The sequence below is a fragment of the Strix uralensis genome, chromosome 10 (assembly GCF_047716275.1).
Source record: "Strix uralensis isolate ZFMK-TIS-50842 chromosome 10, bStrUra1, whole genome shotgun sequence".
Classification (NCBI taxonomy): domain Eukaryota; kingdom Metazoa; phylum Chordata; class Aves; order Strigiformes; family Strigidae; genus Strix; species Strix uralensis.
The window spans coordinates 820,880-832,428 of record NC_133981.1 but is presented as its reverse complement, the minus strand read 5'-3'; the positions used below and the strand labels follow the sequence as shown (position 1 = coordinate 832,428).

The 11,549-nt window shown below is 43.4% G+C and overlaps 2 protein-coding genes across 3 annotated transcripts; both read right to left on the bottom strand.

Moving 5' to 3' along the window:
- Window positions 1-575: 575 nt before the first annotated feature.
- GHRL (ghrelin and obestatin prepropeptide) lies at window positions 576-4,984 on the bottom strand. 2 transcript variants are annotated; one of them, XM_074878838.1, is made up of 5 exons: window positions 4,219-4,984; window positions 3,061-3,197; window positions 2,449-2,562; window positions 1,875-1,983; window positions 576-1,040 (listed from the first exon to the last, which is right to left on the bottom strand). In XM_074878838.1, the coding sequence occupies exons 2-5, from the start codon at window positions 3,166-3,168 to the stop codon at window positions 1,021-1,023; spliced, it is 351 nt and encodes a 116-aa protein (XP_074734939.1). In that variant the 5' UTR covers window positions 3,169-3,197; window positions 4,219-4,984; the 3' UTR covers window positions 576-1,020. The 2 variants fall into 2 exon arrangements, with proteins under 2 accessions (XP_074734939.1, XP_074734938.1); XM_074878837.1 differs by having other exon boundaries at window positions 3,061-4,984.
- Window positions 4,985-5,066: 82 nt separating this feature from the next.
- SEC13 (SEC13 homolog, nuclear pore and COPII coat complex component) lies at window positions 5,067-11,517 on the bottom strand. Its single transcript, XM_074878836.1, has 9 exons — window positions 11,425-11,517; window positions 11,141-11,185; window positions 10,253-10,368; window positions 9,660-9,811; window positions 8,787-8,920; window positions 7,883-8,016; window positions 7,257-7,377; window positions 6,338-6,484; window positions 5,067-5,910 (listed from the first exon to the last, which is right to left on the bottom strand). The coding sequence occupies exons 1-9, from the start codon at window positions 11,425-11,427 to the stop codon at window positions 5,800-5,802; spliced, it is 963 nt and encodes a 320-aa protein (XP_074734937.1). The 5' UTR covers window positions 11,428-11,517; the 3' UTR covers window positions 5,067-5,799.
- Window positions 11,518-11,549: the final 32 nt, after the last annotated feature.

The following is an 11,549-nucleotide window of genomic DNA, read 5'->3' as shown; positions in this document are numbered from 1 at the left end:
ACCCTCACCCCGGGTTAGCCTCCTAAGAATTGTTTACTCCTTTTTCATGTTTCCCCCTTTGCTTCTAATTGTCATTTGCCTTCTGCTGGAGTACAGCACAAGATGGTCCTGGCGGCACCAAAGGGATCACTTCGTTCAGGTGAGCAATTCCATGACAGGAAAAGAGAATAAGTCTAATAAAAATTGCAGTTGTATTTACCCTTGTCACATTAGCCTGTTTGTTAGAGTATGTCACAGAATGTCTTCAGAAGGAAATTCTAGGTCTTCATGGAGTATCAGGTGTCTGTACAGGCTGAGGCACAGAGAACATGTACTACATTGGAGCATACTGGTTTATGCCTCTGAAGGCATGAAAAGTTCCCCTGTACCTCTGATGGATGCACCAGTATGGACGGTTCTGAATCCAAGTAAGTTAACCGGAAAACTAATTTTCTTTTTCTTTTTTTTTTTTTTTTAAACTGGAAGAGATATTAGATGGTTTCCTTGATAAGATCTATATTAACAAATCCCTTGGCAATGCAGCTAATTTGGCAACTGAAAGCTGAATCCCCGTCCATCTAGTTTGTGTAGTTTATTACATGAACTGTCTAGTTTGAGCTGCTCTTAAACAAGCAAAGAAAAACCAACCCCACAAGTAATTGCAGTTTCAGCATAAGCTTTATTCTCTATTATAGATGTGTATAGAAGTGTAAGAAGAGGTTTCCACCAGTTTTAGAAAAGATTCATCTAGCCTTCAAACACACCATTTAGAATAATCACTATATTTACTAAGGAAAAGAGATAAAATAAGAAAATAAGCCTACATGTCAGCCTGTGATTAACCTTGCCCTTCATTATTTTTGGCTCTAGGTCCTGTATTCTTCCTTAAAAGGTCATCCATTCCAAAGGCTGTCAGGGCAAACTGCTAGGGTCACAAACTTATTTCTTCTTTAGCGTTGTGAAATGAGTCATAATTTCATTTTAAAGTAAAATTGAAACCAAATCAGGCCATCTAGTGCTGTCATCGTCCTTCATCTTGCCTCAGTTTTTCATCTGAGTTTCTGAAAAGGCAAAAGATAAAGATTATTTTGATAGTCTCTATGTTTTTCTGAAAATCCTGTTTTGATAATCTGTCTAAAAGTTCTACAAGTGCTCAGCTGACGGCAGAAGATAAGGTGGCTTTCACAGAGTTACATTCTATAAGGGCAGATATGCATAAGATGGTCTTATTTGTGTCAAGGCCACAAATGTTGCCCTTTGGAAGGAATTTGGGGGGGAAACAGAGAGAGGAGCTTAGAGAAAAGCTTGGGAGCCTGAGAAGCAGGGTGAAAGCGGAAACATGAAGCGATTTGTAGTTGGAATGTGGAACACACATATTAAGACTCACATAAACATTAAAACAGAAGATTCCTAAAGATCAGCTTAACAGGGGTGAGTGCAAGTAAAGTACAACAGGCTGTAAGGGTAAAAAACAGCTTGTGCTGGGAGTTGGTCATCAGAACTTTATCAGCAGATCTGATAGAACCATCTTAGTCACAATAAAGTTTTTAATACTTTTCACCATGAAGATTGTGAAGGTCTTAGCTGAGAAAACGGAAATGCTGGGATTTGGGGGCAAGGGGGAAAAAAAAGATTGGTAGTGAAGAAAGGAAGCCTTCCCCTTCTGCCTAATAGGCTTTGATGTGATTCTTCAAAGCTCAACTAGCAGCTTCTGAGCGTCAGATACTTTAGTGGTTCTCTTAATGGTAACGTCGTCCCAGTCACTTCTGAAACGCTGCTCTGAATGTCTTGCGTGACAAATGAGATTATAAGAGTTGTTTGGTTTGTACTGTTGATGTTTTTGTTTGTTTGTTATACAAAAAAAAAAAAGCTCTGCTTTTATGACTTGGCAGTACCTTTAGCATTTTCCTCAAACATCTCCCTTAGCATCTTTCCCAGCGCTTGTCCGTATTCTCGATACTCTGCTTCTGTTATCTTGACACCGATTTCAAAGGGAACATTAAACTACAAAAACATTAAAAGACAGAGTTTAACAGACAAGTTCTGGACAAGGACACTGCAAGTTCATTTTATTCCTGGGAATGACAGTAAGCAAGAGGTATGGAAAGCTATTCCATCTATTCAGTTAGTGCTGAGACATGTCGTCAAAATCGCAGAAACAGGGCGTACGGCCACTGCAGACCAAACTGCACAATAAACTGGGGGAAAGAAACTTTACAGGAAACTCACATTATTATATGTTAATTCTGAAATATAAGTGAATGCTAAATAGGAAATTATGATCTGAATTACTGCAGCTAATTTTAAATCATTTCATACCATCAATGCTGGCAGTTTTCATGTGCCCTTTCCTATTTGCATTTCAAGTTCAGCGTGATTGTAGTTTTAATTTGTCCTGTCTCCTGTGACAGAAATTGTGTTACCCAATCCCACCCCTTAAACTCGTATCTGAGCAAGAAGACTACAGACCTTAATTTCAATGCTGTTTCTGTCATCTTCTGCCCCTGCTTCATCTGTATCCCAGAAGCCTTCTGCATCTCGACGATGTAATTGTGCTGTGGGTTTTTTTGGATCCTGTTGTTGCTAGAAAGCAAGCAAAATAATATCTATATATTCTTTCCATAGTCAAACTAGTCCGTAGTGGGCAAGTTAGAACTGGTAATTAACACAGATGCAGCAAATTAGCTGAAGGCATCATACACTTACGTATGTATGATGTGTAGGTCTGTAATAACTGTACTACTATTGCTGCATTCACTTTAATAGGTGTTTGGTTTAAGGGTTCATTAAAGAGCAAGCACCTTCGAGTTAATTTCCAAAGAAGATGCCAACAAATTATTTAAATGCATGCTTTCTCTTCAATTGTACATTTTTTCAGATTATTAGTTCTTAGTGAATGAGATTAGATATGTATTCTCATAGCACGAATACAGCGCTAGTGATTTGTTACAGAAGTTCTTTGGAAGAACTCCTTCCTCTTCCAGAAACTCTTCAGAATCTCTGAACACTGTAAAGAATATTGGTTTTAAGGACTTATAGTGGAGGATAAACTTGAGAGAATATTTTTCTGGATTATTTTACCTGTGTTCTTTTATATTCAGGGCTTAAAAAACTGGAGCCAGCTAGAGTAGTTTCTGTCCAGAGGATGCTGAAAAGAACAGTTCCCAGCAGAGTGCTTCTGAGAAACATGATTATCTTGCTGAGGCAGGGTGTCAAACCTGAAAACATAGGTTGAGAAATTAAACATATTTTACAACCTCTGTATTTAATTGAATCCAAATCCAGTGAAAATATTTCTCCTTACTTGATTGACCTGAAATTATTTCTAAAGATGGATGTATAAGGCAAAAATAGTTTTTTCCATGCTAAAGGTAAAAAGTTCCTGTCCAAAAGAGACTATTGCTTGCTGTGTTTCCTTCTATAACTGAGATACAGTAAGTGGAACAGACAGGTTAGTGGAGAGGAATTACACAGGAAAACTGGCAAAAGCTGAAAACGCTCTGAAACTTTACCTGGTTAGCTTCGTGGCTTCACCAAACAGCGGCTTTCTGAAACACTTTATATATAGTCTGGATTATTTGTTCTGCACTACAATATTCCTGGAAATGCAATCTGATATGTATTTAAATTCATTGGAAACTTGGCCTGCCTGCGAGATAACAAAACCAACAAAAAATTGAAAACTGCATAGATCTGTTGCTGTGCTTATTTTTGTGTATAATGGAAATGTGTAGGGAGTGAAGTGAGAGTTTCCTTTTTTCCTGTGGGATTAACGTTGTTCCTTAAAAAAATTAATTAATAGCTGTAAAATGTATTTTTAAAAAGGAAAAGCCCCAAACCCTTTTTATCATCTGAGGTGGTGTAACAGAAATGGAAAAGCTGAGCTGCGTTCCTGACCTGTGGTGACAGCCATATTTCCCATTTTTGCCTTTAAGTGCATTCCTTCTTTTCTGTGTTCTCTCCCAGGTTCTGTTTTATCAGATTTTGTTCTTTTGCTGGAAGGCTGAAGCTGAAAATGATACCTAAGAAACTTTGCTTTCATTACCCTAAAAATGGAATATTAACAAATTTTAAAACTCTGGTGAAGATTAGTAGCAGTGGCTGAGGGTCTAGAGACATCCCATGAAGAGTAATTGGGAATTTATTTATTTATTTACTTGAGAAAGAGTAGGAGAAAAGAAGCAATATATGATGAAGGATGACAGATTTGCAACTGCTGTTGCTTGTATTTGACTTTACCTGGCTAATTTGCAGGATCCATTTTGCACTGCAGTCCCACGAAGTTCCAGCACTAGGATTGAGGAAGGCGTGGGAAATGTGCAAAGATGGGAAGATGAGGAGGAATGTAGTGAAATCAGGTTTGCTCTTGGAGAAAATGTCACATGGAGCCATTTATAACCATCTTAACTGTGCTCTGGCCAAATAAGACTCTGCATCTTTTAGGACATCTGCAGAGTGGGAAAACTCGTTTTATTTGGGGATGCAATTGCATTTTTTTTTCTTCCGCAAACATGATTTAAGAGCTTTCCTCTTTCTGTGTCTCAGTTGTGGCTTCCTGGTTGATTATTTCAAATATCATGCAGTCATGCTGTAAATCAGATTGTGAAAATATCCAAATATTAAAAGAAAAAAACTTCTGAAATGTGCCTGGTGTCAGCTGAATTGGTAAAACTGGAGAAGCTACTAACTGTGATAAGGGAGCTGAAAACAAATGGAGGTGCCAAAACAAAGAGCAGGCCTGGCACCACTACCTTGGAGAAAGAGGAAGGCTGTGAATTGTTCACTTGTGTTTTTTCAGTGTGACTGAAGAATAAAGGAAAAAAGTGACCTTTTAGTTAAGTACTTTCACCCGCTTAAGAGGGGAAGTGTTTCAGCTTTTAGCTGAAGGCACACTGAAACGTGGTTTGTGTGAGCCCCCACCTGAAGGGCACAGGGCAACCGAAGGCAGAACTCTGTGTTCTTACACGTGTACTGCGTGAGGCTCTCGGGAAGCTGGTACCACAGCTGGGAGGACAACACAGCACACCAGGCTGGACAGCCTCGACACGGGCCCTGCGCAAAGGTTATTAAACACAGCACACCAGGCATTAACCAAGAGGACTTTATTCTGTTGATACCTCAACAAAAAAAACCCCCTGCAGTACAGAAGTGTGGCTAAAAAAAAAATTTCTTGCAATTATGGTTTGATTTATTGATGTTCAATAACCAAGTTTGAGATTATTGTACAGCAAAAGACATATGCATTCCACTACTCCTTTTGGGGAAAGCACAGAGACTTTCACCTATCCAAGCACATTGTTTTCGGGAAGCTCTAAGCACCACTTCACCACTCCCAGAAGGGCGAGCTTGCTTGCCATCATCTACTGCAGAAAACTCCACCAGCCCCTCCCCTCACATGAAACAGTCCTGGCCTGGGAAGGGGCAGAGCGCTTGTTCCCTTGCACAAAGAGTTCACACCCCACCACTTGCACAGCCGCCTCCTCTTCTTCCTCAAGCGCTTCCAAGTCTGAGCACAGCATAATCCAATTAAATTTGATCCCTAAACCAGAAAAGCAGGGTACAATTTCTGCAGCATCAAGGAGTAGTATAAGGCACAGTACTTTGCTCTGCTCTTTACCTTAAATTTAAGGGAATGTCAATTAAGGCTGATTACCAACATATTGTAACCTCCCAGCAATAGTTCTAGAGTGCCCATAAAATTGGATGATTGTTTCCCATGTTCACGTCCAGTTTAGATAAAATCAGTTCTCATCCGGCTCACGACACGTTGCGGATCAGGCGCAGCGATCACTCGGTGCAGCTGGAGTGCTCCTGCAGGCGTCACTGCTCGTTCTGCTGCCCCTCGGGAAGGGCAGACACCCCGCCCTGGCCCTTGTTGACATCGCTGATACACGCCCACAGGCCATCTACCGACTCCTTCCACAGCGTCACCTCAAAAACAGACCAGGGAGACATTTCAGCCTTAATACACCCTCAGCTGTCCCTTTCCTCACAGCTACCATGTCACTGCTTTGGCCTCCGCCTACAGTTACAGAAGTCAAGTGTTGCAGCGTCGTTTTAAGCATCAAGTTACTTGTTGCTGTACACTGAGTAATCATCCAGTGGTAAAGGGAGAGTATGTCAATAGCTAGTACCCTACAAATTAAAGTTAAGCCTGCATTTCTAATCCCCAAGGACTAAGAAGACAGTGCAAGTAGTTTGCCAAAGGTCAGGGTCTTCCTCCCCTTGTGATAAGTCAAAAGAAAAAATTTCGCCATTGCAGCAAGGGAGAATCTACCACAGCCTTGTCTTAAACAAAAGTGACGAGGGCCTGTCTCATCATAGCTCTTCCAAAAACATGGCACGCAGCAGTACTCACTTTATTGTCTCCTCCGGACACTGCAAGAATATTTGCAGTAATGGACCAACTGACATGCCAGACCACGTCATTGAACTTGTGCAGCAACTTTGGTGACCACGAGTTCCCAGAGGCATCGTCACATGTCCAGATAAACACTCTGCCATCCTACGAAAGCAAGCAGAGCTGGTTGGACCAAAAAACCTCAACTGCACAAATCACAACTCCAACATGAACTCTAGATATGTCTACGTGGACTTTTGCTCCACACAAAGGGGCCATTTTCCTACTATAGCTGAAAGCAAGACAGGAGTACAACTCTCTGATAGGAAAAACTACACATGAAAGGTGACTTGCAAACACTACAGAAAACCTCCCAAAATACTTTTCAATCATCTGAAATTTTTTCCCCAGAATGAGATTTTGCTTTCCAGTCACATGACAGCAAGTTAGCAGCTTACCAAGGAGTCTTAGTGATATAGAAAAAAAGCATTTACAGAATTACTAGCAGCAAGAACACTATAGTCAATATGAAGGTTAAAGACATCAGAGTTGATTAATTACTGCCGTTCTTAGAAAACAGTATTTTTAGCTGGAAGTTCAGTGAATTTGAGCTACAGACGTTAAAATACAATGTTCATTTGAAGGTCTTCCTCACAGTGAGAGCATCCTGCTCATGATTTTCAAAATAAAAGGTAGTTCTTGGTACAGAGCCATGCACGCACAAACCTTTGTCCAGAAACGCTTCTATTGGACTTCTGAGTTTGGGAGGAAGAGGAATCAAAGGCTCTTAGGCACAGAGCCAGCTACAGCAAAGGATTGCCAAGAGGACCTGTTACAGCAGTTCTAGCCTCACTATTCCTTTCCTAGAGAAAGGGGGAAGGAAGTAAATGGAAGCGAGGGCACCAAGAGCTGCCTCTCACCCTGACAGAAGCCTCACCTGGGAGCAGCTCGCAATGGTACTTGTTGGCAAACCTATGGATGGAGCCCAGGCTACGTCTCGAACCCAGTCGCTGTGAGCCTCCAGCTTCTGCTCTTCCTTCCACTGACCATCTTCTTCCCTGGAAACACACCAATACACTCAGGAGGGTGGCAGCAGCAGCCAGTCCCATCTCTCATCTCCTGTTCTGGAAGGCTTTGGTAGCTTTCAGACTCCCAGGTTATCCAGATAACACAAAGCACAAGTGTTCCCCACTCTTCTCCAAAAAGCTCTGTGGCTTCAACTGACAAAATCCCTTCCAGGGGACAGAAAGCACCACCGGCAGTGTTTGACCTTCAGTTACTGTGCAGAAATCTGCTATTGTCCAAGTGACAGTGGTCATCAAAGACAATTAGAAAGCCACTTTCCAAGAGAAGATGAAGCAGGGCTGACACACTGCTACAGCCACATGAGAAATTGCACATCACTAAGCTGTGTCCATTTTAAAGCACTTCTCTAAACCAATAGTTCAAAGATGAAAGCATAGAGAAGCTGAAAATATTACCTGAGATACTAACAGGGACATTCAAAGACTATAAAGGGTATCAGGTTTTATAAGTTCTTAAGTCTATCAACAGAGCACTTACTTCCAGATCTTGACAAGGTTGTCGCAGCCACCAGATGCAAATCTTTTGATGTAGTTTGGTTTTTGACCAGACGGTTGTTCTATAAGGCTTCCTGGTACAACAGCAGGAGCCCAGCTAACTGCATTACATCCAATCTAGTTAATGGAAAAATATCATTATTAGAAGTTGCTTACTTTAAATAAATAAATGAAAGCTGCTGAGGGGCAAAGGACACCTAGCATGCTCTCTGCTGGGGAGGTGGAATAAGCCCATCTTAGGAAAATAGGAGTCTTGCACAATGCCAGATGGATATCAGATGAGTAAGAAATCCAGATACAGCCCAGTCTCAGTGATGCACTTATTCAGAAAGCCTTAGGTAGCTAAGTAACTGTTTTATGTGCAAATATCATCTTGGATATGTAAACAGTGGAGAAGAAAAAAGACCCAAGACATACCCAGTTGCTAAGATTTAGGAATGCAGTAGAAGGAACCCGTGGTTCAGAGCCCAATTACCCTTTACTGAGAGACACTGCCGTTAGCTCATGAAGTTCTGCTTAAGCAAAAATCCCCACTATTTTGGGAAAAACACGAGTCCTGCGGTTTTTCCAGAGTCAATTTGTACAGGTGTTCTGGGTACCAAAGCCACTTCCTACCACGTAGCTTCCAGCACTGTGTTTAACAATAATGCTTAATAAACAGGTATTATCAATGCTTCACATGTCTCCTTTTCTACTTCATTTTAGTGACTACAGTATACCTTCCACTCTGGATTCATTTAAAACAAGTTATTCTTGACTACGGAAACTGTTTCACATCATTTCACTGTATTTCAGTATTTATCTAGTCTGCAAGTTCTCTGAGGCCTCAGCTCGGTGCTTGTCTGTAGCTCCAGGAGCTCTGCGCTGCTCCAAAGGAACAGACTTACCGTATGCGCATTGCTGATCTTTTTGACTTCCCACTGCCCGTCCCCCGTGTAGCTCAGTAACGAAATGGCCCCATCAGAGCTCCCGCAGGCCAGGATCAACCCGTAGTCATGTGGTGCCCAGCAGACAGAATTCACTGTGAAGGGGGGGACAGGCTGGGTTACAACACAGCCACCACCTCGGACTGACCAATTCACCGCTGCTAGTGCAGGTCACTAAAAGCGAGCAGCTTTGCAAGCTAAGAGTAAGAGTCTTGGCATTCCTGAATTTCAGCAAAGTCGGTCAATTAACACTGTTTACCGAGTGACAGAAAACTGCCTTTGCTTTTGGCACCCTTTTAGAATGAGAACACCAGAAGCGCACTCAATGAGAGATAAAAAAATGACTATCCCCAGCACCGGCGAAGGGTATCGCTGACTCTAGAAGAAAAGCTGAGTACTTGAAGTCTAGAGCAGTAACAGAACAAAGCTGGAGCCTTCTCAGATCTGCATGTAGGAGGACCAATCATCTGAACAAAAGTTTCCATTGTAAACCAAAACACAGCATGCTAAAATCCACCTTTTTCCTTTCTTCCTGTAGTGGATACATACAATATTTTCCTCAAGAATTCAGTACCCTACCACCTTGTTTATTTGAAAGCCGATTTATTTGTAAAACAACTCCTACAAACATGTTATGAATCAGGGCAGGTTATGCAGCAAATATGACCTTACGTAAATGTCCTGTTTATGCTGAATAGATTTACTGTCTCTCCACTAATTTATCCCCATCTGTCTGGTAGAGGCTTTCTTCTTTAACATGGATGGATTTATTCTGATCTTACCTGAATCCTCTCATACCCCCAGCCTCACTTCCCAGCTCCAGTCCCCACATACCTGAGGAATCATGCCCTGTGTACTCATACGTCTTTTCCCAAGTGCCGTTTTCTTCCTTCCAGATAATAACCTTTCTGTCATAGGAACAGGAAGCCAAGATATTTCCATACATCGGATGAGCCCAGGCAACCTGCCACACGGGACCTTCATGCCTGCAAGAAACAACGCTGTTTGGAAAAGCTGGGAAAACCCCATTCCAGCCCGGAGGTTTCACAGCCATCGGTACTGGAGATCCATGTTCTGTAGGCGATTAATGCAGTGATACCAAGAACCAGTAATGCCAGGGTGAAAACCAGCATACAGGACTGTCAGACAAAGCCACTGGCATCAGAAACAATTCCAAACATTTATCCTTATATTAGCAGTTAAGATTATGAGTTTACTTCTTGAAAATTACAGGAGTAATGAATGAAAAAGTCCCAGCGTTATTTCTAAGTCCCCCCCTCACAGCTCTGAAGAGTTGTTTAGCAACAACCAGCCAGAGTAATTGTTACCTTGGAAGAATTCACCACGCGTCTTACATTACCAAAGGGCAGAATGACCAAATATTAAAAATGTCTACAGATTAAAATCTTCTGTTTACGACACTTTACCCTCTCAGGTCCGCAATGAGGATTTGCCCTCCGTTCCGAACATCAAAGATTTTCACGGATCTGTCTGAAGAGCAGGTCGCTAACCGAGTGCCATAGTAATCCATCTGAGCATCGTGCTGCAAGGCGATGGAAAAGCGGCTGTCAGCAGGCACGAGTTCCGCTTTGTTAACAGACCTTTTTACGTTTTAAAAGTAGCTGTAAGAATTGTGAACAGAGGACCGAGTCCCAGCACGACAGGGTAAAAGGGATAGTTTCTAAACAATCCAGACAAGCCACTTAAGTAATTTATTTCCCCAGTTGCTGTTGTCACTAACAATACAAATGTCATGCAGGAGTAACCGCGGGAATTCAGAGCAGTCCTGCACAGCACTTGCAGGAGAGGATGGGAAATTAGCACCACTGACTATAAAGCCTTAACCAGTGACATATTTCTGTTTCTTAATATGTAAAGTGGGTGTAAGAACACTGACACCTCTTAGTTATGTTTGAAACTTCATTATCTAACTGGGCTCCTTGCTTCTACAAATTCCTTTGAAAAGTTTCCTCCTACCCGTACTTATACGTCTGCTCCCAGAAGCACCCGCATAAAGGAAAATGAGTGTCATCTGCTGAAGCTCTGCACCGTTTAGTATACGTGTACCTACTGTTTCACAGAAACAAGCCTAGGCGTGAAAATTAAAGTTTTTGGTCATTCCCCCTTCCCCCGGTAGCTGTGTTTTCCTGTCCGTACAGTATAAAACTGCACTATCAGGATTTCAGACCGCATTCTCCCTCTCATCCCCCCTGCGCACCGTTTTATTCAGGTTCGCCCACCGCGCTCCTTCACCCCCCGTGAGAGAGCGCCCCGAGGCCGTTCCGTGAACGGGGAGCAGCCCCCCGCACACTTACTATCATGTCCTCGTGAGAGGTGTCCACGGTGTTAATGACCGAGACCTGCGGGGGAGGAGGAGACAAGAGCGAGCACATCGCGGCCTGCCCGGAGAGCCCGGCCCGGCCCGGCCCCGCAACGCCCGGCGCGGCCCCTCCAGGGCGCCGGAGGAGGCGGCGGCCGGGCTCCTGACACCTTGTGCCGGGCCCCGGTGCGGCGCGGGCCCCGAGGCCGAACGCGGAGCAGCCCCCCCCCCCCCGCGGCCGCCCCACGGAGCAGCCCTCCCACGGCGCGCCGGGCCTACCATGGCGGCGAGCGGGCTGTCCCCCGGCCGCGCTCCTCAGACGTGGCGCGCCGGTCCCACACCCACACGGCCCCGCCGCCCGCGCCTCCCGCCCGACGCGGTTCCGCCCGCGACGCGGTTCCGGG